The sequence below is a fragment of the Vidua chalybeata genome, chromosome 27 (assembly GCF_026979565.1).
Source record: "Vidua chalybeata isolate OUT-0048 chromosome 27, bVidCha1 merged haplotype, whole genome shotgun sequence".
Taxonomy (NCBI): Eukaryota; Metazoa; Chordata; class Aves; order Passeriformes; family Viduidae; genus Vidua; species Vidua chalybeata.
This window is the reverse complement of record NC_071556.1, coordinates 4,442,575-4,470,139: the sequence shown is the minus strand read 5'-3', so window position 1 is coordinate 4,470,139 and position 27,565 is coordinate 4,442,575. Positions and strand designations below refer to the sequence as shown.

Here is a 27,565-nt window from a genome sequence, read left to right as displayed (position 1 = left end):
AAGGGTGGGAAAATCCCAAGGAATTAAAAAAAAAAAAAAACGGGACAAGAGGAGCCACCACAACCCCGAGCACAACACGGAACCTCCACAAGTCTCTATTTACAAATCCACACGGAATTTTCTTTGCATATTCCCAAAAAAAAATTCAGCCAGTGCTGCCAGAGGGTCGGTCCTGCCCGGAGCCCCCCAATTCCAGCCGGGATCCGGCCCCTTCCCGGTGGGATTCGCTGCCCAGATCCCAAATTTCCTGCTCAGGGAGGGATGTGGATCCACAGGGATCTGGGATCCCGATTTTCCTGCCCAAAAGGGCAACGGGAGGGACACAAATCCCTGGGATTTGGGATTCCTCCGGCTCCTTCCCAGGAGTTCGCGGTCACATCCCTGGAGGGATCCAAATCCATGGGGAGCATCGTGGTGCCCCAAATCCAGCCTGGATCTGGGTCCCTCCAGCGCCTTCCCGGGGTGATTCCCAGCCTGGATCCCAATTCCCAGCCTGGATCCCAATTTCCCTGCCTGGATCCCAATTCCCAGCCTGGATCCCAATTTCCGTATCCAGATCCCAATTTCCCAGCCCAAATCCCAATTTCCCAGCTCAGATCCCAATTTCCTAGCCCAAATCCCAATTTCCCAGCTCAGATCCCAATTTCCTAGCCCAAATCCCAATTTCCCTGCCCAAATCCCAATTTTCCTATCCAATTTCCCAGCCCAGATCCCAATTTCCCTATCCAGATCCCAATTTCCCAGCCCAAATCCCAATTTCCCTGCCTGGATCCCAATTTCCCAGCCCAGATCCCAATTTCCCAGCCCAGACCCCAATTTCCCAGCCCAGACCCCAATTTTCCTATCCAATTTCCCTGCCCAAATCCCAATTTCCCTATCCAGATCCCAATTTCCCAGCCCAAATTCCAATTTCCCTGCCCAAATCCCAATTTCCCTGCCTGGATCCCAATTTCCCAGCCTGAATCCCAATTTCCCTATCCAAATCCCAATTTCCCAGCCCAAATCCCAATTTCCCTGCTCCAGGTGGGATTTTTCCAAATCCACAGGGATCCCGACACCTCTGCGCTGGCACTGGCTAAAAAAAACATCGAAAAAATAAAATTATTTCTACAAAAAAAAAATAATTAAAAAAAAAAAAAAACCCAAAACAACCAACCAACCTCCTCAAGGCTGTGGGGAGCAGTGAGCGAGCCACAACCCCCAGGATTCCTGCCTAAAATTCAAAATTCAAGCTTCCATGGATTTTTTTTTTTTATCTATTTAAAATTCCCAAGGGTCAGGGCACGTCACAGAACCTAATTAGCATCTTCCTCCCATCCTCCAATCTCACTTGGATTCTGCCTATATTTGTATTTTTTTCTAGGTTTTTTTTTTGTTAAATATATATATATATATACACATTTTTTTTTTCTTACAAAAATAAATTTAGGCTTTTTTTTTTTTTAATAATATTTTTTTTCTCCGTAGAAGTCGTTTTTTTTTTTTTAAAGTTTTTTTTTTTTTTTGACTTGTAAACATCTTGAATCTTGCTTATTTTTAAATTAAGATAAAGTGAGCTCAAAGTACCCGTTCCATCGCAAAGTGCTAAGACTTCTTTGTTTTCTTTTTTTTTTTTTTTTTATTATTATTATTTTTAAGCTTTTTTTTGGAATTTTTTATTGCTTTTTTTTTTGTTTGTTTTTCTGCATTAAATAAACATCCATCTCTTCCCCCAGCCCCACCACTCACCCCACCCCCCAGCACACACTCCCCTCTCACTCCCTCTCCAAAATACATTCGGCCAAAACCTGCTCTTTGCTTTTTTTTTCTTTCAAAAGTAAAAACACCAAAAAAAAAAAAAAAAAAAAAAAAGGAAAAAAACCCAAAAAAAGAGAAAAAAACAACAAAAAAATTAAAATAAAAGGAAGAGAATCTAAAAAGTGCTTTGAAAATAAAAGGGCTTAAAATCTCTCTGGTTTTTTTAACTCTTTTTTTTTTTTTCTTTTTTGTTATTTTTTTTTTTTTTAGCATTTAAAAATGTGCATTTAGAAAACAGGTGACCAACTCAAAGGTGCCTTTTCCCCCCGAGGGTCGGGACCCGCCTCTCCAGCCATAGAGCATCTCTAGATATATATTTATATATATATATATATATATATTTTTTTTATTTTTGGGAACGGGGCTGGGGGGGGCCAGGCTGCTCCCCCCTTTCCCAAAGGCCTCCTGCTCCTTTAGGGGAGACCCCAAAAAAAAAAAATCCTTTTTTTTTTTTTTTTTAATTTTTTTTTTCCCAAAGGAATTTGGAGGCGTTTTTGGGGCCGCGCTGGGCGGAGCCGGGGGAAGGGAAAAAAAAAAAATTCCCTGGGTGGGTGGGGGGGGGGGGGGGGGGGGGGAGGGAAAAAAAAAATTCCCTGGGTGGGGTCGGGAAGAAAAATTCCCTGGGGGTGGGATTTGGGACCCCCCAGCCCCAAATTCTGCCGGCAGCGGGGGCTGGGCTGACTCAGGCACTTCCTGGGCACTGCGGGGTGGGGACGGATGTGGGGACATGGGGAGGGACAGGGATGGACAGAGGGATGGACAGAGGGATGGACAGAGGGATGGACAGAGGGATGGACACAATCCACGGCACGGCTGAGCCATCCCTGTGTCCCCATCCCTGTGTCCCCATCCCTGTGTCCCCATCCCTGTGTCCCCATCCCTGCCCTGTCCCCATCTCCAGCGTCCCCAGCCCCGGCTGCCCGACACAAACCCTGCCGAACCTGCTGCCCTCTCTCTCACATGATTTTTTGTTTATTTTTTTAGGCAATTTTTCCAGCAATTTTTTTTTTTTTTTTTTTTTTTTTTTTCCCCAGCTGCTCCCCCCACCCGCAGCCCTCGCTGCCCGACTGAGCCTCGCACGGGGCTGGGGGGGGACAGACCCCAAATCCTGACCCCAATCTCCTGGGAAGGAGCCCCCGGCCCCCAAATCCCAAACCCCGCCCTGCCACAGCCCTTCCAACTCCTACCACTCCTTTTTTTTTTTCTATTTTTTCCTTTTTTTTTTTCCTTAAATAGATCTCTCTCTGAAATAAGTTTTTTTTTTTTTTCTTTGCTTTTTTTTTTTTTTTTTTTTTTAAACACGTGTTTGGACACAAAATAAAGCTTTGGATTTACATGGAAGCTCTTTTCCATGCGACAGAGCCACTTTCCATCCCCACCTCGTGCTTCCCTAGCGTCCTTGCCTTTCCAAGAAAAGGTCCTTGGCTATGAGGGATCCTCGGGGGAGAGCCCCGCTTACGATGGGAAGATTGAAAAACATTAATATAATATCTCTCTTTTTTTTTTTTTTTTTCTTTTTTTTCCTTAAAAAAAAGGGAGAGAAACATCTTTTAAAGAGAAAAATCGGAGGAAAAGTACTAACTAGATTTTGTGACTTTGTTTGTTTTCAGGTGGTTGTTTCATCGGTTGGGGTTGGATGATTTTTTTTTTTTTTTCTTTTTTTTTTTTTTTTTTTTTTTTGTTTTTTTTTTTGGTTTAGGAGAGTCCTTGCGCGTTACCCTCATCCGACCCTCCTGCTACATTCAATCCCGGCGCTTCGTTATTGGAATTCTCCTCAAAGTGCTGCTGCTGCTCCTGCTCGGTGCCCTGCGCGGTGTCCTCGGACTCGCCGGCCGCCAAGCTCCCGTCCTCGGCGCTGCCCGTGGGCGTGGGGGGCATGGCCCCGGCCTCCCTGACCCGCGGCTTGCGGCCCCTCCGCGACGGGATCCCGTTGCATCCATCTTTTTTAAGGTGCCTGTGCAGGTGGTCGGAGCGGACGAAAGTCTTGCAGCAGCTGTCGCACTGGTACGGCCGCAGCCCCGTGTGCACCCGCATGTGGTTCTTCAAGTCGTAGTTGTGGGCGAAGGCGGCCCCGCACTGCTGGCACAGGTAGGGCTTCTCCCCCGTGTGCTTCCGCATGTGCACCTTCAGCTTGTCCTGCCTGCGGAGACAACACCAGCTGTCACGCGGATTTGGGGCGCTGCAGGGGGTGGAGGAGGGTGACGTCCCGCGCTGGGTGGCACTGGGATGGGGATGGTGCAGCTGGTGTGGGGATGGGCACTGGGATGGGGATGGTGCAGCTGGTGTGGGGATGGGCACTGGGATGGGGATGGTGCAGCTGGTGTGGGGATGGGCACTGGAACAGGGCAGCTCCTGATGTGGGGATGGGCATTGGAACAGGGCTGGGCAGCTCCTGGTGTGGGGATGGGCACTGGAACAGGGCTGGGCAGCTCCTGGTGTGGGGATGGGCACCAGAACAGGGCAAAGCAGCTCCTGGTGTGGGGATGGGCACTGGGATGGGGATGGTGCAGCTGGTGTGGGGATGGGCATTGGTGCTGGGCAGCTCCTGCTGTGGGGATGGGCACTGGAACAGGGCTGGGCAGCTCCTGGTGTGGGGATGGGCATTGGAACAGGGCTGGGCAGCTCCTGGTGTGGGGATGGGCATTGGAACAGGGCTGGGCAGCTCCTGCTGTGGGGATGGGCATTGGTGCTGGGCAGCTCCTGGTGTGAGGATGGGCACTGGGATGGTGCTGGGCAGCTCCTGGTGTGGGGATGGGCATCACCCAGTGAAGGATGTGAGGGTAAGGTCACACACTGTCACATAAGGGGTCTGAGTAGGATTATGGGTTCACACATTGCCCCATAAGGGATCTGAGCAGGGTTATGGGGTCACACAGTGTCACATAAGGGGTCTGGGCAGGGTTATGGGGTCACACATTGCCCCATTTGGGGTCTGGGCTGGGTTATGGGGTCACACACTGTCACATAAGGGATCTGAGCAGGGTTATGGGGTCACACACTGTCACATAAGGGGTCTGAGCAGGGGTATGGGGTCACACATTGCCCCATAAGGGATCTGAGCAGGGGTATGGGGTCACACATTGCCCCATAAGGGATCTGAGCAGGGTTATGGGGTCACACATTGCCCCATAAGGGATCTGAGCAGGGTTATGGGGTCACACACTGTCACATAAGGGGTCTGAGCAGGGTTATGGGGTCACACATTGCCCCATTTGGGGTCCGGGCAGGGTTATGGGGTCACACACTGTCACATTTGGGGTCTGAGCAGGGTTATGGGGTCACACATTGCCCCATTTGGGGTCTGGGCAGGGTTATGGGGTCACACACTGTCACATAGGGGTCTGGGCAGGGTTATGGGGTCACACATTGCCCCATTTGGGGTCTGGGCAGGGTTATGGGGTCACACATTGCCCCGTAAGGGATCTGAGCAGGGTTATGGGGTCACACGTTGCCCCGTAAGGGATCTGAGCAGGGTTATGGGGTCACACATTGCCCCATAAGGGATCTGAGCAGGGTTATGGGGTCACACACTGTCACATAAGAGTCTGGGCAGGGTTATGGGGTCACACATTGCCCCATAAGGGATCTGAGCAGGGTTATGGGGTCACACATTGCCCCATTTGGGGTCTGGGCTGGGTTATGGGGTCACACATTGCCCCATTTGGGGTCTGAGCAGGGTATGGGGTCACACATTGCCCCATAAGGGATCTGAGCAGGGTTATGGGGTCACACATTGCCCCATATGGGGTCTGGGCAGGGTTATGGGGTCACACATTGCCCCATATGGGGTCTGGGCAGGGTTATGGGGTCACACATTGCCCCATAAGGGATCTGAGCAGGGTTATGGGGTCACACATTGCCCCATATGGGGTCTGGGCAGGGTTATGGGGTCACACATTGCCCCATAAGGGATCTGAGCAGGGTTATGGGGTCACACATTGCCCCATTTGGGGTCTGGGCAGGGTTATGGGGTCACACCCTGCCCGGCCCAGGGCTGATCACAGCTATGGGGTCACACATGGCTCGTGCAGGGCCCGAGGGGCTCATTTGGGGCCGGTGTGCAGGCCGGGCCAGGGGCCAGCAGGGCGCAGCCATCGCTGCTTCCTGGAGGCAGATCCAGCCCCGAGCACGTGGCCGGGCAGGGGGAGCCCCTCCTGCCCTCCCCAGCACCTGCCCGACCCTTCCCAAACAGATCCACCCCATTCCTGGGTGGAACACTCAGATCCCAGCCCTGAACCTTCTCCCTTTACCCAAAAATCCTAAAGCTCCAGGGAAGGATCAAAGCCCCGAGGTCGTGTCCAGCTCTGAGTGACACAGAAACGGGCTTGTGAAATGAAAATTTGGTGTTTTATAACCCCACCCCCCTCCCAAATCTCTCTTTTCTTATCGGGAGCTGCTCCTCCCTCCGCGACCGCGCAGGAACCAGGAAACGCCAGGGAGCAAAAATCCCTGAGAAGGGCCGGGCTGGGTCCCACCCGGCCGGGAACACCCGGCTGGAACAGCCCCACTCCTCCCGGCACACCCCAAACCCCCTCCCAGGGCCGGGATCCTACAAAACGGGCAAGGGATTTGTTTTCCAGCCATGGGGAAGGAAAGTAAAGGAATAATAAAATCAGGGGGAAAAGGATCTTGGGGAATGGGAACAGCGGTGCCAAGGACTGCTCCCTGTCCCTGTCCAGCTTCTCCAGCCCAAACCCTGCCGTGGGAAGAAGCAGGAGGAGGTGTTTTGGAATCTGGTGGTTTAGAAAAGCAGATTTTTTACAGGTGCCAGGCCCTCCTGGGAGCCAACAGGGAGCAGGTCCTAATCCCACAGAAAGGGAGCAGGTCCTAATCCCACAGAATGGGAGCAGGGTCCTCATCCTACAGAATGGGAGCAGGTCCTAATCCTACAGAATGGGAGCAGGTCCTCATCCTACAGAATGGGAGCAGGTCCTAATCCCACAGAATGGGAGCAGGTCCTAATCCCACAGAATGGGAGCAGGTCCTCATCCTACAGAATGGGAGCAGTTCCTCATCCTACAGAATGGGAGCAGTTCCTCATCCTACAGAATGGGAGCAGGTCCTAATCCCACAGAATGGGAGCAGGTCCTAATCCCACAGAATGGGAGCAGGTCCTCATCCTACAGAATGGGAGCAGTTCCTCATCCTACAGAAAGGGAGCAGGTCCTGATCCCACAGAATGGGAGCAGGGTCCTCATCCTATAGAAAGGGAGCAGGGTGCTCATCCTACAAAATGGGAGCAGTTCCTCATCCTACAGAATGGGAGCAGGTCCTGATCCCACAAAATGGGAGCAGGGTGCTCATCCTACAGAAAGGGAGCAGGGTGCTCACCCCACAGAAAGGGAGCAGGACGGAAAAAGGACAAGGTGGCACTGCCCCACCAACTCCCCCTCCCCAAAAATCCCTGTGCCCCCCTCATCTCGCAGTGCCAGCAGCTGCCAGGGACCCTGTGGCATTTCCACGTCCTGCAGTGCCCTGGGTGGTGCACAGGGGGTGGGATCGCTGTGGGATTGCTGTGGGAACGCTGTGGGATCGCTGTGGGATCACCGTGGGATCACTGTGGGATCGCTGTGGGATCTCCGTGGGATCGCTGTGGGATCGCTGTGGGATCTCCATGGGATCGCTGTGGGAACGCTGTGGGATCACTGTGGGATTGCTGTGGGATCACTGTGGGATCACTGTGCGATCTCCATGGGATCGCTGTGGGATCACCGTGGGATCACTGTGGGATCGCTGTGGGATCGCTGTGGGAACGCTGTGGGATCACTGTGCGATCTCCATGGGATCGCTGTGGGAACGCTGTGGGATCGCTGTGGGATCGCTGTGGGAACGCTGTGGGATTGCTGTGGGATTGCTGTGGGATCGCTGTGGGAACGCTGTGGGATCACTGTGGGATTGCCGTGGGATCACTGTGGGATCACTGTGCGATCTCCATGGGATCGCCGTGGGATCACTGTGGGATCACTGTGGGATCGCTGTGGGATCGCTGTGGGATCACTGTGGGATCGCTGTGGGATCGCTGTGGGATCGCTGTGGGATCTCCATGGGATCGCTGTGGGAACGCTGTGGGATCACTGTGGGATCGCTGTGGGATTGCCGTGGGATCTCCATGGGATCAGCCCCGGGCCCCAGGAGCAGGGAGGTGCTGCGTGGCAGGGCCGGGGGAGCGGGGAGGGAGGGCTGGCACCCTGCCCCTGCCATTATCTGCATTCCTCAGCTCTCCAACGTGGGCTGGGTGCGGCCGCGACCAGGGGAAGGGGCAGGACACGGCCTCCGGCCCCTCCGGCCCCTCCTGCCCCCACCGGCTGCACCCAGCTGCCCCAGGGATCCCACACGGATCCCACAGGGATCCCACACGGAGCAGCCCCAGGGGATGGAGCCCCCAAAGCAGGAGGGGCCTGGAAGGGCCGGCCTGGGCTGTGGGAAGTGGCACAGTGGGAACATCTGGGCAGGCAGGGAAAGGGAAGAGAAAAGGAGCAGGGAAAGGGAAAAGGAGCAGGGAAAGGGAAGGGAAAGGGAAGGGAAAGGGGGCAGGGAAAGGGAAGGGAAAAAGAGCAGGGAAAGGGGGCAGGGAAAGGGAAGGGAAAAGGAGCAGGGAAAGGGAAGGGAAAAAGAGCAGGGAAAGGGAAAAGGAGCAGAAAAAGGGAAGGGAAAAAGAGCAGGGAAAGGGAAAAGGAGTGGGGAAAGGGAAGGGAAAGGGGGCAGGGAAAGGGAAAAGGAGCAGGGAAAGGGAAGGGAAAAGGAGCAGGGAAAGGGAAAGGGAGAAGGAGCAGGGAAAGGGAAAAGGAGTGGGGTAAGGGAAGGGAAAGGGCAGGGAAAGGGAAAAGGAGCAGGGAAAGGGAAAAGGAACAGAGAAAGGTAAGGGAGCAGAGAAAGGGAAGGGAAAGGGAAGGGAAAGGGGGCAGGGAAAGGGATGGGAAAAAGAGCAGGGAAAGGGAAGGGAGCAGCCCCAGGCCCGGCAGCCCACGCTGCCCCTCCACAGGGCCAGGGCCGCTCCAGGCTGGGACCCCCGGCCCAGCCCAGCCCCGGCGGCCGCAGAGCCCGGGGAGAGGAGGCGGCGCCCGGCCATGGACTGGAGTGAACCGGAGCAACCCAAACAATATCCCCTTTCTTTGGTGCTCCCGTGGCCCAGGCAAGGAGCAGAGGAGCCCTGATTAGGAACAGGGCCGTGGCAAACGCCCCCGGGAGCTGCACCGGGGCTGCAGAGCTCGGCCTGCCAAGGACACGAGTGGGCTCCAACCTCCTTCCAACCCAACCAGCACCACCTCAGCCATGCCATGGAGCCGTGCCCAAACAATTCCCCTGCTCCTGCCTCGGCCACGATGGACAGAGCAAGAGCTGCAGCTCTGTTTCCCCCCCATGTCAGGTTTCCAGCAGAGCTCAGCAAGTCAGGACAGCAGGATGGTGGCACTGGCCATCCAGCCAGGCCCTTGAGATAGCTCAAGTGTCACACCCCCAAACTGCTCCCTGGAAAACTTTGGCCTCCAGCCCCAACTCGCCAGTTAGGATGGAAATGAGGTGAGCAGAGAGATAAAATCACCCGGGACCAGCCCTGTGCTGGCTCCTGGGGTGAGGGGAGGGCCAGGTTTGTGTGCAGACCCTGGGTTTGTGTGCAGCCCCCAGGGTTTGTGTGCAGCCCCCAGGGTTTGTGTGCAGCCCCCAGATTTGTGTGCAGGCCCTGGGTTTGTGTGCAGGCCCTGAGTTTGTGTCCAGCCCCAGGTTTGTGTGCAGTCCCTGTATTTCTGCAGCCCCCAGGATTTGTGTGCAGCCCCCAGGATTTGTGTGCAGCCCCCAGATTTGTGTGCAGACCCTGGGTTTGTGTGCAGCCCCCAGGGTTTGTGTGCAGCCCCCAGATTTGTGTGCAGGCCCTGGGTTTGTGTGCAGGCCCTGAGTTTGTGTGCAGGCCCTGAGTTTGTGTCCAGCCCCAGGTTTGTGTGCAGTCCCTGTATTTCTGCAGCCCCCAGATTTGTGTCCAGCCCCAGGTGTGTGTCCAGCCCCAGGTTTGTGTCCAGCCCCTGTATTTGTATTTGTGTCCAGCCCCAGGTTTGTGTCCAGCCCCAGGTTTGTGCCCAGCCCCAGGTTTGTGCCCAGCCCCAGGTTTGCGTGCAGCCCCCGTGCCCGGCCCGTACCTGGTGAATCGGACGTTGCAGATGTTGCACTCGTAGGGCTTCTCCCCGGTGTGGGTGCGGATGTGGCGCGGCAGCTTCCCGGCGCCCTGGATCACCTTCTCGCAGATGGGGCACTTCTGGAATGCTTTCGCCCTGATCTTCTTCTCCACCTTCTGGGACCAGGACGGGTACACGTCGCCCTCGCTGGAACTGCCGAAATATTTCAAGTAATAATCCATGACCCCGTCCTCGTCCTTGCGGTCGTCGTCGCCGAGCTGCTGCCGCCCCACCGAGTTGATCATCTGCTGGAGCAGGGCGCTGGCGGCCAGGTCATCCACCTCCCTGGCATCGTCCTCCGTCTCCGTGCCCGTGGGGATGAAGCTGGGCGAGTCCCCGGCTTCCTGCGGGTCCAGAGGGCCCCTGGGGGTGCCCCCCTCCTCTTCTCCCGGGGTGGCCAAGCCACGGCTGCTGTAATGTCCGTTCTGGGAAGGGGAGAACATCCCGCCGCTGACCGGCTCCTCGTCCTCGCGGTCCAGCCACATGGCCGGGTTGCTGTCAGGGTCACAGTCACTTGCCTTTGGTCTTTCGGTTGGGGTGGCTTGCGAGTAGAAGTCCAGGCCATTGCAGTTCGACTCCTCCTCCTCCTCTTGGCCTCGGAAGTTCAGTCTCTGAAGGTCTCTCAACTCTGGGTTGGTCCACGGAAAGCTGCCTTGGTGGCCGTTCACGGGGTTGCTCTGGAAGAACTCCAGGTACTCTTTTGCTCTGAGATGGTTCCTCTGATCAATTTGATCTACTGTATCCATCTGGTCATTTTTGGCCAGAATCTTCCTCTCCAGGAGATCCGTGCAGACATCCCTGACGGCCGGGATCTCCAGCAGCGTGGCGGCGTTGAGGATGTCGTTGACGTTGGAAGTGCTGACGGTGAGGGTCGCGGTGTAGGCGAACTCCAGCAGCGCCGACAGGGCGTCCGCACTCACAAAGTCTATCTCATACACGTTCTGCTGGTCCACCACTAACCCTGAGGTGAAGAGCTTCTTGAAGTACTGGCTGCACGCTGCCAGGACGGAGCGGTGGGTGGGGAACTCCTGGCCTTCCACCAGGATGACCACGTCGCACAGCAGCCCGTTGTTCCTCTGCTCATTCAGGCTGCTGAGGATGTCGCTGCTGTGATCCGGGAACGGGATCCCTATGGGGCCGTCCACGCCACCCGCCATCTTCCACGCTGAAGGCTGTGGGGAAGGAGGGGGGAAGGCCGTGAGTCAGAGCTTGGAGGCATCGGGAGAATTCCCAAATTCCTGAGGGACGCGCCCGGCAGCACCGCGCGTGTCCCCTGCGCCTCTCCCATCGTCCTGCCTGTCCTGTGCTTACCTGGGGAGGAGGAGGAGGAGGAGGAGGAGGAGGAGGAGGAGGAGGAGGAACAGAGCCCAGGTGCTCTCAAGCGAGAACAGCTGAATTAGCGCGGATCCGGGCCAGAGCAGCAAGCCTTGGCAGGGAGTTGGCATCACCCAGCCAGGCAGCACCTGGAGCGGGCACAGCTGTGCCCAGCGTGGGGCTACGGCGGCCTGAGCCTCCCCAGCGCATCCCAATCCGCCTCTGGGAGCATTTCCCATTCCCATTCCTGCTGGGAAGGTCCCCAGCTCGCTGAGAGCAGCCAACACAATGATGTCATCACCGGGAACACCGGTGCCATCGCTCATCCCTGGGTGCCAGAACACCTGGAGAGATGTGGGCAGGGAATATCCTTTGGGAAGGGCAGGGAGAGGGGAGCCCCAGCCACCCCAAGCTGCTGCTGCAGGTGTTTGACAGACCTGAGCTGATCCCTGGAAGCCCAGGCAGCTCCTGCTCCTTCCTGAGAGCAGGAGAGAGGAAAGGATGCTGGGATCACCAAGTGCCAGCACCAGCCCCAGATCTTGGACAGGTTCCAGCAGAAGCAACAGCTCTTCCCAACGCCAAGGGTTTGTTTGGGACAAGATAAATAAATAAAGTCACTCCTGACACATCCACTTGGCTCCAAAGGCTGGAAAAACCCAGAGGGACCCCCTCTGCTGGGAAATGGGCACTGGGGCCCGACTGTGACCCTGAGCAGCCCCTAATTCTCCCACAATCCCAGTCTTTGGGATCCCAAAAATTAGAAATAACATCTCCCTCCTGTCCATCTCAAGCAGCAAATCCACATGCTCCTTGAAGCAGCGATGCCTTTGCTGGAAAATCAATGTAATTCCCCCCATCCCAAGCGCTGGGATCAGCAGGAGCCAAGAAATCCACGCACAAAACCAGTCCAAAAATCACCCTTGACATAAGGCTGGAGTATCCAAGTTCCTGATTTCCAGATGGGGAAACTGAGGCACGGCGGGACGTGGCCTGTCCCACGCCATGGGGGGACGGATGAGTCAGGATGGATCCAGAACAGGAATAATTATTCAGGAAGCAACTCCCAGCCCCGGGTCCCAGCACGGAGCAGGAGCCCAGGTTGCACAACTCTGGCTTCCCCCACCCACCCCCGGCCTCCTCAGTAGTTTTCCATATTTACTTATTTTTGAAAAGTTTTGTTAAGCCCAGAAAATAAGTTTAGCTTTGGCACCTTCCTGTTTTATACAGAGAAAAGGCAGGAGAAGGCAGGTCTGAGGCTGTGGAAAACGGATCTGGAGCAAATCCCTGGATAATCAACAGCAGGAGGACACCGGCATTCAGCTCCCAGCTGGAATGGGATGGGGGTGAGGAGGAGGGAGGATCCAAGGGGGCTGGATGTGCAGGGCAGGCACCAGTCCTGCCACCAAAACCAAACACCAAAGCCAGGTGTCTTCCTGAGACACCCGGGATCAACTCCAGAGCCACCCCCTGGAGCTCTGGGATTTGACCTTTAAACCCTCATTTCATGGTTTTTTTTACATCAGGGAGGAAAGGGCTGTTTGGTGGCACCCAGCCCCAGCTTCAGGTGTGACTTTGGGCAAGGTCACCCATGCCAGCATCCCCAGGGGATCCCAGAGGAATCCTGAGCTGGAATTCCAGGGATGCTTTGCTGCCTCAGCACTGCTTGTCCCATTCCCACCGGGGCAGCTCCAGAACTCCCCAAAACCTGACTGGGGCCACCGCACACAGAAAAGCAGATCCCATATCCCTGCCAGCCCCAAAACCAGCACTGCAGCTTCCCCCTCTCCTTCCTCTCTACAAGAGATGCTTCACAATTTTTTTTTCTCCCCAAACCAGTGAATTTGAGCAGGATGCAGCGTTTGGAAGCTCCGGGCAGGGGTCCTGAGGGAGCCGTGTCTGTCCCCCCCACACACCCCCAGCTCTGGGGACCACAGGGAGCAGCCAGAGCATCCAGGCAAGGTCACTCCCCCACCCTGGGGGCTGGGATAATCATCCCGACAGTGTGGGAATGGCTGCAGGGTCATGAGACTGCCGAGGGCCGGGCTGGAGCCTGCTCCAACTCGGCCACCCCGCACACAACACGGCCTTTGTGTCCCACAGCCGCGGTGGCCGAGGACAGCGGGGGCAAAGGGGGCGTCCCGAGCCCCCCAGGAATGGATTCAGGGCCTGGATGCTCCAGCCACATCCAGTACCTGAGTCCTTAAAACATCACCCCCATTCCCTTTCCAAGGGGCTGAACAGTTTAGGAATTGCCAATGGGAAAGGGAGCGTTCCAAAGTATGGATTTGGGGTTTTGGGAACTTCTTGAGTCTTGACTCAAAAGACATTCCAAGCACCCCAAATCCACTGCTTGCTCATGGCACCAGCGCTCAACGCCACGATGGAATGGGCAAAATCCACCTGGCAATGTCCTGGAGCAAGGTGACAAGTGACAAAAGCCACTGGCACAACCACAGCTCGTCCCCTCCCCTGGCAAGGAAAGGTCTGAATGGGCCACCAAGTGGGAGCTTCAACTACTGACCTAAATTTCCCAGCAGCTCCAGTCTCTCCCTGCCTGCCCGGCTGCTCCAGGTCCCTGTCCCAGACCGGGTGGCTCTGCAGGGCTCAGAGGTGCCACATTTCACCCCAAAAGTGGCTGCAGGGGAGAAGTGTGGGAATGGCCCTCACAGACAAGTGGGAGGGAACCATCGAGGTGAAATACAGCCCGTGAGAAAGAGGGGTTGGAGCAAGAGCTGAGCCCTCCAGGGGATTTAGGAACATCATTGACAGCCCTGGTGGGACACTCTGTGCAGCCCCGACCCCGCTCTCGGCCCCTTCAGCGTTTCCAAAATCCCAACACAACGGAGCTGGGGCTATTCCAGCTCCACAGCTCAGCCCGGCACACACAGCCCGATTCCAGGCAGGAAAGATGTCATTTTTTGGGTGGTCAGTGGGAGTGAGGGAAGTTCTCCACCTCCCTGAGCTGATGTTCCACATCCAGCTGATTCCCCATCGCCTTTGGACGCTGCTCCTCAACACCGAAATGGAATCCCTGAGGTTGGAAACGCCCTCCAGGTTCATCGAGTCCCAGCTGTGCCCAATCCCCACCTTGTCCCCAGCCCAGAGCACCCAGTGCCACCTCCAGCCTGTCCTTGGGACACCTCCAGGCATGGGGACTCCCTGGGCAGCCCCTGCCAATGTCTGATCTTTCTTTCCATGCAGAAACTGTCCCAATATCCAACCTGAACCTGCCCTGGTGCAACTCAAGGCTGTTCCCTCTTGTCCTGTTGTCCCCTGGGAGCAGAACCTGACCCCTCCTGGCTGTCCCCGCAGTCAGGGAGTTGTGCAGAGCCAGAAGGTCACTCCTGAGCCTCCCCAGCTCCCTCAGATGTTTTTCCAGACTCTTCCCAGCTCCATTCCCTTCTCTGGGCTCACTCCAGCCCCTCTGTGTCCTTCTCACAGTGAGGGGCCAGACCAGGACACAGCACCCGAGCTGTGACCTCACCACTGCGATTTTATTTTCTATTTTTTAAACTCAATTTCTCACCTCTCTCCTCCCAGACCCCCCCCCCACCAGCCCAAGAACAGCACCCAGAGCTCACTGAAACCCCTGAGCTTGTGCTTCCCTCAGCAGGATGTCACCCAATCCCTCTCCTCCAGGAGCTCTGGAATTTGACATTTACATTCAAATGAGACGACCACATCAAGATGGGATCACAACCAAAAGTGCTGACAAAACACCTCTTTAATTACCAGTTTTCCACAGAACCTCAGTGGGCTTTTTTTTTTTTTTTTTCCCTTTTCCCTTCGCTTCTTTGCCTTAAAATTTAGAGGAAGCTGAGCAGTTTGGGAGGACTCAGGAATACACAGGTGGAAGAGCTCGGTCACGCCTGGGGAACTGGGAACAGCCAATGTTCTCTACGTGCTCTAATCCGGAAAAGATCCCAAAACCCTTTCCAAAAGCAGAGGTGCCGCCCACTGCAGCAGCACAGGTGAGAACTTGAGCAGCACCTGGCACCTGCTCGGGGCAGGAAGGGAGAATCAGCATCATCCTTTCCATGGAGCACGAGGCAAAATGGCTTTAGGGAATTCTGTGATCCACAACGCAACATTTCCTGGGAAGAGCTGAGCTCTGGGACATGGCCCGTGGATGTTGAGGGACTTTGGACGTGAGTATGGAGTGACAGGGTAAGAGGGAAAGGATTCAAACTGACAGGGCAGGGTGAGATGGGATATTGGGATGGAATTCCCAGAGGAGCTGTGGCTGCCCCTGGATCCCTGGAAGTGTCCCAGGCCAGGTTGGAGCACCCTGGGATACCGGGGGATGTCCCTGCCCATGGCAGGAATATTTAAGGTCTATCCAACCCAAAGCACTCCAGAATTTGGGATACTCAGCCTCTTGCTCAAGGTGCCCAAGGATCCCAAGTTGCTCTGGGATTTCTTGGAACAAACACACACAACTGAGGCAGGGCAGCCTCGGCAGCAGCACCAGGGAAGAATTATTAAAATAATGGTGCTTTACACCAAAAAAACACCCCAGGGCTTGCTGCCCAAGGCCCAAACACGATCCCAGCATTCCCCCACCACCAGCTGGAGAAACGGGTGCCTTCCCCTAGGAACAGCTCACACCCCACAAGTCCTGACCTCTTTATATTTAGGGACAGACCATCCCAGTCCCCCCGTCCTTCTCCCAGCTGCAAGGACACCTCTGCCAGCCCGGATGCCTGGGGATAAGGCAGCTCTGCGGCCACGGGGAGCAGGAGGCAGTGCCTGTGCTGACACCAGCCCAGGACAGGCCCCAGCAGGTCTCCCTCTGCCCAGGATCCACCCGAAACTCTGCCGAGGCCTCGGGACACACACCTTGCACGGAGCAGCCGGGGAGGTGGGAACGTGGCAGGCAGCAGGAAGGGAAGGAGGTGTTTTGGCTGCTTGGGAAAAGTCACAATTCCAACCACTCCACAAAGCCATTGAAACTCAACTGCTCCCAACAAGGAAATGTGCTAAAATGATAGTTTAGGGTCAAGCTATCCCAATTATTTGGACCTGGAGAACTCACTGGATGTTCCTGAGAGGAAGACCCTGCACATCAACAGAAGGAATTGCACTGTGGGAAAAAATCAAGATTAAAAAAACCCTCAGCACGCTTTTATTTTAAATAAAACTACATTTTCAATGTTGTGGTGGGAAGAAATCCTCGGTCTTGAGAAGGCAATGGAGTCATCAATGGCAAAGGGTGAATTCCAGCTTTCTTCTGTCCTGACTGGACATCCCATCTGGGGTAACATGACCAAGATCATGCAGCTCTTGAAGTGAAGAGATTGGAGCAGAACTAGTGCCCTGCAAACATCTGTGGGCTGGTTTGGACAATCTGGCTCTGTTTTCCAAGCATGGGCATCCATCCCCTCCAGCCCTTAACAGGGAAAAGCGACTGCAGCTCTGGATTTGGGATGTGAGGAATGAGGAATGAGACTGAACCACACAAGGAGGGTTCAGCTCGTTCCCAAAGAGACTCCAGATCACACCCCTGACCAAACCCAGCTCCAGGGGTTCCTCAGAGTGGTTGGATTGTTCTGGTCCTTCCAAAGATCAGAGCATCCCACATCTTGTAGGTCCTTTGGATGCTGGAATGCTGCTGCAAGGGCTCTGGAGACCTTCCAGTGCCCAAAGGGGTTCCAAGAGAGATGGGGAGGGACATGGAGTGACAGGACAAGGGGGAATGGATTCAGAGTAGTTTTAGATGGGATGTTGGGAAGGAATTCTTCTCTGTGAGGGTGGGGAGGGAGTGGAATGGAATCCCAAGAGAAGCTGTGGCTGCTCCATCCCTGGAAGTGTCCAAGGCCAGGCTGGACTGGGCTTGGAGCAGCCTTGAAGAGTGGAATGTGATGAACAGTGGAAAGGGGTGGAACTGGATGAGCTTTAAGGTCCTTTCTACCCAAACCATTCTGTGATGAGTCAAAGTCTCAGATTCAAGGTGAAGTGGAAGAACATCTGAGATGTTCTGACAGCTCCTGGGCTCCAGCAGCCTCCCCTGCCTCAGCCCAACCCGACGGACTCGTGCTGTGACCGCGTAACCAAAACAGCCGGGCTGACCTGGCCAGGTCCGACCTGCCAGGGAGGTTTTCCTCTCCCTGCTCCACGGGAAGCTCCAGCACAGCCAACCCCACTCCTACAGCCCCTTCACACAGAGCAGCTGCTCCAAGGGAAAGGAAATCTGCCCAAACCCTGCAGATCCTGGGGCACGGATTGACACATCCCTGAAATCCCAGAATCCCAGGCTGGTGTGGGTTGGGAGGGACCTTGAAGCTCATCCCGTCCCATCCCATGGGCAGGGACAGCTTCCAGTATGCCTGGGTGCTCCAACCTGGCCTTGGACATTTCCAGGGATCCAGGGGCAGCCACAGCTCCTCTGGGAATTCCACCTCAGGGTCTCCCCACCCTCCCAGGGAGGAATTCCTTCCTGATATCCCATCTATCCCTGCCCTCATTTGAAGCCATTCCCCCTTCCCCTGGCACTCCAGGCCCTTGTGAAGGGAAGAGCCAAAGCTCTCCATGAGCCATTAATGCCCAGGGAAGGAGCATCTAAAGCACTGCAGGAACAGCCAGGACACACCAGGATTTGACAGCAAGGAGGCTCAGAGAGGAAAGGAGAATCCCACATCCTGCAGCTTCTGGCAGCAAGAGCAATTGCTGAAGTCTGGATGGGGCACTGGATCTGAACATCCCTCAGACCCTCCACGAGCACCCCAGGAATGGAATAAAGACCCATTAAAGCAGGAACCACGGAGGGACCACCATGGTCAGGCTGGAGGTCTGGGATTCCTCATCACCGACAGGGAATTGTTGGGAATGCTGCTATGGAGCCACCAGGAAGAAAGGGGCTTGCTCCTCTTGGTTTTTCCAAACTCCTGAATTGCAGTGGTTTGCACATGCCAGCCCAGACGAGGCTGGACAAGCCAGCTGTGGAATTGTTCCAGTGGAAGGACAAGTGTCACCAAGGAACAGGCTCACTCAGATTCATCCCAAGGGCCTGGGAAGGACTCTGCATCTCCCAGGAAACCTGGTGGTATTCCCAGAGACACGGCTCCCTCTCCAAGGATTCACTTCCACAGCCCAGGAAGACGAGGGATGACCCAATGTCACATTCCACAGCTCCCTGGGATGTAACTGGGATGGGATTTCCTTGCAGGGCCCAGCACAGCTCCTGAGAAACTTCAGTTTCCAGCTGCTGGCCAAAGGCAGGACATGGACCTTGATGGACAATGGTCAGTGCTGTTCCAGAGGATCCCAAACCTGCAGCCAAGGCACGGAGCCCTGACAGCACCAAACTCCTCTCATGTTGCAAGGTGAGCCTGAACTGGTTCCTCCACCCAGCCCTCCTTGCCAATTTTCTCCTTTGTCATCAGAGGCCGGATTTAATCCGGCAGGAATGTGCCTTGGTTTGAGCCCGGGGAGTCTCCCACCCGAGCTCTGTGTGTGAGGGTTATTTTGGGGTGAGAAGCTCCTCCATCCTCAGCACTGTCACTCTGCCTCAGCACAATGTCCATGGCACCAACTCCATGTGCTGGGATTGTCCCCAACAGGTCACAGGAATTTCCCTGCACTGAGATAAAACAAACCTCAAACTGCTGAGAGCTGCTCAAAGACCCTCAATCCCTGCTCCAAACCCACCTCTGCTCCAGCAACTCCCAGGCCTCCCTCAATCCTCAGGCTAAGCTGAGTCCATCTGAGCTCAGCCCAGAGCCCAGGAAGGCCGGATACCCTGGAACTCATGGGAACTCCCTGTTTTGCTGCTCAAACAAACCCTTTTCACCGAGCCCAAATGTGCCCACCCTGCTGCAGTCCTGGCCCTCCAACAGGTTCTCTCCCACGCGGCTCCTGGGGGAAAACTCCCTGGTTTTGGGAGATTCTGGACAACACCAGGCCGTGGCTGAGCCAGCCACAGTTCTCCAAAATACTTCAGAAAGTCTCAAGAGTTGCACGGAAAAAGGGGAAGAACTGCACAAAGCACGAGGCTGCGTGTGCTCCAGCGCTGGCTGCAGGAGCAGCTCTCTCCCAGGAGAGTTCTTTTCCAACCTGGGAGCCCCGGGAGCCTGGAGGCACCAGGATCCAGGCAGGAATAAGCAGCTGCTTTCCAAAAAGGCAACGTGGGGCCCCTTTCCAAGGGAGCAATTGAGGACTCGAAGCTTTAACCCCCGGCACGGCCCAGCTGCTCCAGGTTGGAGGACAATCAGAGCAGGTCATGCTTGGACACCCCCTCCCCTTCAGAGGCCAAAGCCTGTCCCCACTCCAGCCAAAATTTCCTCCAGTGTTCCTTGAGAAAAACCAAGCCCATCTGCCCTTCACCCCACATTCTCCCTCTCCTATCACAGCTCTCATGGCCTCCTGAACTAAGAGAATGATAAAAACTGCTCAAATCCCAAATGGCCCCATTCCCACAGGTCTCAGACAGCATTTACCCCCTCACTCCATGTTCCCCTCCCTGTCACACCTCTCCTGACTCCTAAACAGAGTCCTAAGAGAACTGCTCAAACCCAAATCCCCCCATTCCAGCAGCAGACCCCAAAGCACCCATCCCTGTCCCAGGATTCCCTCTGCAGCCCCGTGTCCCCCCCTGCCGCTCCTGACATTCCCTGCCCGAGGCTCTGGCATTAATCTAATTGCCTCAAATGACACCTCACAGACCGGTTGTTCTTTTCCACACCGGGAAACTGGGAGGGGGGAAGAAAAAAAAAAAAAAAAAAAAAGGGGAAATAAATAAAAGAATAAGACTGGAGTTTGTTGAGAGAGCAGGGCAGGGCAGTCCCTTATGTAATTCCCAGTTTGTGGATTAACAGACAGCTCGTCCTGCCATTCCCGGCTCTGGGTGATGACGAGCAAAAGCGAATCCCCGGAGCAAGCGGGGCTTCATCCCTGGCAATGCTCTCCTGCCACGGAGCTCCTTCCTTCCTGCCCTGCTGGGATGCACAGGGGGAATGCTGATCCCTGTGCTCTGCCTGTCGGGGCAGGAGGCTCCGAGGAACTGCACAGCAGCAACCTGTAGCTACAAGCCCACCTCGGGCACCTTCCCAGCTCCAGCAAACAACGGGGGAAAAAAAAAAAAAAAAAAACATTTACTCACTGGTTCCCAGCGTGCTGGTGGGAAATAAGGAGGTGCATGAAGCAGGAAGGAAATGGGTGCAGGAGTGGAGTGAAAGGTGGGGAGGAGGGAGTTAAAACACAGCGCTGGGACCGGGGAGCATCCTCTGCTTTGGAGAAACCAGGCAACAGGGACAGGTCGGGAGAGGGCCACGGGCTTCAGGTGGGCACAGGGGTGGGAAACAGGAGGAGAAGGATCCCGAGGGTGCCCCAGGAGGACGCGGCTCGGCGGGGATGCGGGAGCAGCGTTCCAGCCGGCCAGGCCAGCGCTGGCAGGTCACGCTCCCGCCTCTCCGGCCGCACATTTTTCCAGGGATGGGCGAAGCCAGGGTGTTGGGAAGCCGCTGATTGCCAGGGGAATCTGCGGCTCATCCCACCGACGTGCCCTTGGCTCCCACCTGCAGCCCCGGGGCAGCTCCCGGCAGTTTCCAGTTTCTCGCACCTTGTCGCATTAAGCTGAGCCCTATAGTTCCCTTTCACCTGCAGCCCGGGGCTGCTGCGGGACATTCCCAAATCCCGGGGCTCCGGGGGAACGAGCCCCCGCCGGGATTCAAGGCGGGGAAGTCGCGCCCCGGCTCTGCCACCGGAGCCGGCGGTGCCACCGGGCGGGTGGGAAACTGAAACTGAGCGCAGGGAAGGCGATACGGGCAGGGGGCTGGGCGAGGAACAATCGTCCCTGGCTACTCGCAGAGGATCCCAGCGCTTGCCTGACCTCGTTTACTCCCGCTGACGTCCTCCAGAGCTCCTCTGGGACGCTGCAGGCACAGGTACAGGGACGGACACAGCACCAGTTTGGATCAAAGGGCCACGCGATTGGGGAGAAACGCTTCCCTTAGCCCAGACACTGCCTTGTCTTCTTCCCTTTCCCTGAGTTCTGCTCCTCAAAAGGCTTTTAATTACAGACTGGGACCGGTCTGCTCAAATTTGAGGTTAAGGCTGGTTGAGAGTGTAGTTAAAGCAACTGTTTATTGCCTGGACTAGGAGAGATAACGAGTCGGGTTCTAATTGTTCGCCACACAAGCTCATCTTCCAAAAAACTCAGCATCCCGAGACGGGCAGAAAACCCTCAAGTGTCAGTTTTAATCAAGATTAAACCACAGTTCTCAAGCATTTAGACTCTGTCTCAAACACAGACTCAGGATTTCACAGTTTTTAGGTGGGACACCTGCACGGGACTCGATCCTGCAGTTAAACCCCAGCACTTGATCCCAAAATAAGGTTTTGAAGGGAGATAGGAGCACCCAAAGCTCCAGAGAGCCTCGATGGCAGCATAAATTTCACCCCTCATTTGCGTCCCATGCCCACATCCAAATTCCCACGCTGGGAGAACAACTGGAATTTTTAATTCTGCTTCCAAAAGTCACCAAACACGAAGGGAACCCGGCCGCCCTCACTGTGCCAAATTAATTCCACCCAGCTCCTCCACAGAGCAGAGCTCCTCATGAAGCCACAGCTAAAGATCTTCACCAGACCCACGGCCACGGGATGAAATACGAGTGAAAAACGATTAATAATTAAAAAAAAAAAAAAAAAAAAAGGCAGAGGAAGAGTTGCAGAGCAGCAAAGTGAGGAACTACTTTCATTCACCACCACATTTATTAAGAGCTCCTGCCTTGCAAAACCCTCCCTGGAGTTACTGAAGCAATTAAGGCTTGGTGGAAAAATCCCACCATCTCACCCGTGTTTGGGTTGCGCCTCTTCACTCCCTCTTTCACCAGAACAAGCCTAAACAGGGGCCAGAATGAATATTAAACAAGAAAGGCTCCTCTCTAATAAACTCCTCTGTTTCTCTCGGTCTCTTTTATTTTTTTTTTTTTAAGTAGTTGAAATCCAACAACTCCAGCAAAACCATCAGAATTAAAGCCAGCCCGGCTCTCTTCCTGCTCAGCCTCCAGAAGAGCCCACACGCTGCAATTTCCAACCAGGACGGGCAGAACCCTTGAGAAATCACACAATTCCTTGAAATATACCACCACCAACCACCCCAAACGCTTTTGGAAAGCGCCAGGACGACCTTTTAGCTCCGCTGCTACGCTGAGCACAACTTCAACCCTCATTAGGTTGTAAATTCTTCCAGGCAGAACCTTTCTCTCCCCACGTCTATAAAACAGTTATTATATAAGTTATGGTTTTGATAGCCAGGACAAGGAACAGCTCTGGGAACACGGCTGCTCTTGAACTGGGACTGGCAGCAAACTCTTACCAAGAGTCCTTGAGCCCAAAGAAACTTTGGCTGCCCAAAACCCGAGGGTCTGCACGAGCTCAGGGAACACGGAGAGCCAGGCAGGGGCCAGGCAGTCACGTCGGCTGGGCTTGTACAACAGGAACTGTCGCTTTCAGCACAGGAACGCCGGGGTTGACACGTTCTGGTGCCGCTGCCGGAGTCCCAGGGCTTTCCATGGAATCATGGAATAACCTCAGCAGGAAGGGACCCACAGGGATCATCCAGCCCAGCTGCTGGCCCTGCACAGACACCCCAATAATCCCACCCTGCGTGTCCCTGGCAGTGCTGTCCAGATGCTCCTGGAGCTCTGGCAGCCTTGGGCCGGGGCAATTCCCTGGGGAATCTGCCCAGCGCCCCACCGTGCTCTGGAAAAAGAACCTTTTCCTGATACCCAACCTCAGCCTCTCCTGATACAGCTTCATAAACCAACTTTCCCCACACTCCTGGAACAGCATGGCCAAGGAACCCTTTCCCTGGCAGTGCCCAGCTGCCAGCCCACGGTCCCAGCAACGACACGTCCCTGACTTTGTCCCGTCTCCAGCCTCACCAAGCACCGCTCCGAGGGGAAGAGGGCAGGGACCTTTGGCTGTGTCACGGGGGCCTCAGCACGGCACGGCAGTTTTGGGCACCTGACCGGAACCACCACGTCCAAGCCCGAGCCCCGCGGCGGGGATGACGCTGAGAAGGCAGTGCCGGGTCCCCCCGGGGAACGCAGGGAATGTTTTGGCAGGAGCCAGGGATGCTGCCCCTCACGCCGCGCTCCCGCCGGCCTCGCTGCTGCGCAGCCCCGCGGGGGGGGGGGGGGGGAAACGCTTATCCCGCCGGGCTCCTCCGGGCAGCAGCGCCCCAGCCCCGCGGGGGGATTATCACCGCGGCCCCCCCCCCTGCCCGCAGCCGGCCGGGGGGAGATAAGGGACGGCCAAGGGGGGTAAAAACAACCCCGGAACGCGCAGGGCCGGAGCGGGGCGGGCAGGGCCGGGCCGGCGCCCCCCGGCCGGCAACGACCTTGGGGTGCGCGGGGACGGCCCGGCCCGACGCCCCCGCACGGGGCGGCCCCGGGGGACCCCACCCATGACCGGCCTCCCCCCCCGCCGGCCCGGGCCGCCCCCCCCGCGGGGCCCACAGGGAGCCTTGGCCGGGCGCCACGACCCCACCCCTTCCCCCGGGCGGGCGCCGCAATGGAGGCCGGGGGGAGGCGGGGGCGGGGGGCGCCGGGGGGAGGAGAGGGGTAGGGGGGGTGGGGAGGTGGCGGTGGAGGCCCCGCGGGGGCGGCGGGGCGGGCGGGGGTCGCGGCGGGGCCGGGAGCGGGCGGGGTCGCGGGCCCGGGCGGGGGGGGCCGCGCAGGCCCCGCCGCGCCCGTCCCCGGCCACCCCGCGCGGCGCCCGCCATTGGGCCGGGCGGCGGCGGGCGGGGCGGGCGCGCGGGGCGGAGGGCGCGCCCGATTGGCCCCGCCCGCTGCCCATCAACACGCCTCCCGCTCGCCCCGCGCGCGGGGGCCGCCGGGAAGCGCAGTCCGCTCGCCCGCCGGCACCTGCGGCGCGGCGCCGCCGAGGGACTACAACTCCCGGCAACCCCCGCGCCGCGCTGCACACCCCCCCCCCTCACTCCTCCCCGCTCCCAACCCTTCCCCCCCCCCCCCCTCCGCGACCCCCCCAGCACGGCCCGGCCAAGTACAACGTATACGGAGGGGGGGGGGCAGCCCCCACCCCCCCGCAACGGACCCAACCGACCCCTCCCCACCCCCCCACTCCCCCGGGGACACGGGGGGGGGGCGGGAGAGGGTCAGGCCCTACCCACCCCCCCCCCCCTCAACATGCGAGACCCCCCCCCCCCCCCGCCCCTTTCACCGCGCCCACCCCTCAGTTCCGTACCGGGCGGGGGCCGTGCGGTCCGGGCGAGCGGAGCGGGCCGCGCCGTGCCGAGGCGGGCGGGCCGGGCCGTGCCGAGGCGGGCGGAGCAGGCTCTGGCCGCCCCGCGGGAGCTGCTCGCCGAGGCCCGTATGCGGCTCCTTCCTGCTCCGGCCGGGGCCGCCCGCTCTTAAAGGGGCCGCGCGCCGCCGCCCCCCCCCCGCCCGCCGCCCCCCGCCCCCCCCCCCCCCCCCCGCCCGCGGGGCGCAGCCGCCTCCGGCCGGGGGGGGGCGCAACGCGGCGCGGCCGAGGGGGGGGGGGAAAGGGGGCTCGGGGGGGAGCGGACGGGGGAGACCGGGGGAGGGACCCCGCGGACCCCCCCCCACCACCGCCGCCACCACCACGCGAGCCGGAGTCACGCGTGTCACCACGGTGTTCGCCGCATCGCCCGGGAGGGGCACGCAGACCCCAGACCCACGGTGTCGCCGCATCGCACCGGGAGTGTCACGCAGACCCCAGACCCACGGTGTCGCCGCATCGCCCGGGAGTGTCACGCAGACCCCAGACCACGGTGTCGCCTCATCGCCGGGAGGGGCACGCAGACCCCAGACCCACGGTGTCGCCTCCCCACTCCCCCTTGAGTGTCACACAGACCCCAGACCCACGCGTGTCACACGGTGTTGCCTCCCCACTCCCCCTTGGGTGTCTCGCAGACCCCAGACTCACGGTGTCGCCTCATCACCCCCCTTTTCAGTGTGTCACACAGACCCCAGACCACGCGTGTCACACGGTGTCGCCTCATCACGCCCCCCCCCCGTCATTGTCACACAGACCCCAGACCCACTCGTGTCCCCACTGGGCAACCCCCCCAGATCCCGTGTGGGTCACCCTGCCCACGGGCCACCCCACGGGTCACCCTGGTGTCCCCCAGACCCCCTCGTGTCACCCCACGGGGGCACCTTCGCCGGCCCCAAACCCACTCGTGTCCGCACCGGGCGCCTCTTTGAGCCCTTTGGGTCACCCTACCCACCTGTCACCCCTTGGGGCACCTCTGTGCCCCCCAAACCCACGGGTGTCACCCCACAGGTCCCTTCTGTGTCACCCTACCCACCTGTCACCCCCTTGGGGCACCTCTGTGCCCCCCAAACCCACGGGTGTCACCCCACAGGTCCCTTCTGTGTCACCCTACCCACCTGTCACCCCCTTGGGGCACCTCTGTGCCCCCCAAACCCACGGGTGTCACCCCACGGGGCATCTCCCCGGGGCCTCTGGCTCATCCTTTATGTGTCACACCCCCAAAGCCACTCGTGTCACCCCTCGGGTCACCTACCCACGTGTCACCCCCTTCCCGTGCCCCCAGACCCACGTGTGTCCCCACAGATCCCCCCAAACCCACTCGGGTCCCCCCCCGCGCCCCTCCGGGTCACCCCACCTGGCTGTCACCTCCCCACGCCCCCAGCCCCACTCGCGTCACCCCACAAGGTCCCTCCTCCCTCGCAGGTCACCTCCCCAACCCACCACGTGCCACCCCTCCAGTGTCCCCAATGTCCCCGCAGCCCTTCCCGGCCACTCGTGTCCCTCGGGACCCCCCCCCCCCACTCTGGGAAGGGGACACGGAGCCCAAGGTCACGGTGGCTGCGAGCCAGCCTGGCAAGGACAGGACAAGCCCGGGCTCCGGGCCGCCCTGGGGGCGGCGGGGGGGGGGGGGGGGACACGGGGACACGGCCGCGGTTGTCCCCACCCGGGCGGGGCTGCGCCACCCCCAGCACCCCGCTCGGCAGGGAACAGCTCCCGGGATTCCAGCGCCTTCCCGCGTGGAAAAAAAAAACCAAAAAAAACCCCAAAAAAAAAACCCCAACCAACCAAAAAAAAAAGCGAGATTTTCGCTGGATTTTGAATTAACGATCATCGGGGTTTGGGATTCGTTAAAGGAAGGGAAAGCGACAAAAGCAAAGCTTTGATCAACACCCCGCACACCGCGCCCCCCCCCCCCTCCTGCTCGCGGGGTCCCGTTCCACGCTCGGCTCCTTGGGATTTCCCCTTTCCCCCCCTTTTTTTTTTTTTTCCCCTTAAATAACCCCGGCTCAGCTCCTCGCCCACCCCTCGCCCTTCCCCCGCCTCCCCGGGGGGGTTTTAGGGGAGTTTTGGGTCATTAACCCCATTGAGCAGGTGGGGAAACTGAGGCAGGACGAGGAACCGTGGCGGGGGGTGGGGATTGAGGGGTCCCTGAACCCCCAAACAGAGTGGGGGGAGGGTTCAGGAGGGTTTTGGGGTGGGGTTTGAGGTTGGGGCTGCACCCCCGGGCCCGTCCCTGCCGTGCCCCAGCAGCCCCAGCTCCCGACTGCTTTCGTTTTCCCCCAGCACGCCTGGGGCACGCCCGGGCTGCCCCCCCCTCCCCAAATATGAACCCCCAAAGTGTCCCCTCGGCACCGAGACCCCCCCCCCACCCCAAAAATCAGCTGTGGAAATCCCTCCCCCCGTGAGGCTGGGTGGGGAGAGAACCCCAAGTCCCCCCACTGTGCCCTAAAAACTGAACAGGGGTTGGGGATCCCCCTTTTCCAACCTGGGCACCCCCAAAATCACGCTGTGGCACAAGGGCCGTGGTCACCCCCACCCTGGGGACCCCACGGGACCCCCCCCCAATTCCCAGCTGGCACCACTGAAAGCTGGCACAGCTCCCAGGGGTGCAGTGGGTCCATCCCGGGCTCTGCAGGGCACCCCAAAGCCGTGGGGGACCCCAAAACATCAGGAAAAAACAAACCAGGAACCGCCAAAACCAGCACCACGGGAGCCTGGAGTCAGGGACCACGGCATGGGACCCCCAAAAAATGTCCCAAAAGGAGCCTGGAATTAGGGATGGCACCACGGGACCCCAAAAATTGTCCCAGAGGGAGCCTGGAATTAGGGATGGCACCACGGGATCCCCAAAAAATGTCCCAGAAGGAGCCTGGAATTAGGGATGGCACCATGGGACCCCAAAAAATGTCCCAGAAGGAGCCTGGAATTAGGGATGGCACCGTGGGATCCCCAAAAAATGTCCCAGAAGGAGCCTGGAATTAGGGATGGCACCACGGGATCCCCAAAAATGCCCCAGAAGGAGCCTG

General features: G+C 57.9%; 1 protein-coding gene across 1 annotated transcript; it reads right to left on the bottom strand.

The window, feature by feature from the left end:
• Positions 1–1,733: 1,733 nt before the first annotated feature.
• Positions 1,734–24,595, bottom strand: ZBTB7A (zinc finger and BTB domain containing 7A). The gene is made up of 3 exons (XM_053966072.1): positions 24,486–24,595; positions 9,927–11,134; positions 1,734–3,937 (listed from the first exon to the last, which is right to left on the bottom strand). The coding sequence occupies exons 2-3, from the start codon at positions 11,117–11,119 to the stop codon at positions 3,493–3,495; spliced, it is 1,638 nt and encodes a 545-aa protein (XP_053822047.1). The 5' UTR covers positions 11,120–11,134; positions 24,486–24,595; the 3' UTR covers positions 1,734–3,492.
• Positions 24,596–27,565: the final 2,970 nt, after the last annotated feature.

Coding starts and splice junctions, on each gene's coding strand:
- ZBTB7A (XM_053966072.1), bottom strand. CDS start 11,119: ATGGCGGGTGGCGTGGACGGCCCCATAGGGATCCCGTTCCCGGATCAC. Junction 3,938..9,926: donor TGCAACGTCCGATTCACCAG/GTACGGGCCGGG, acceptor TTGTCTCCGCAG/GCAGGACAAGCTGAAGGTGC.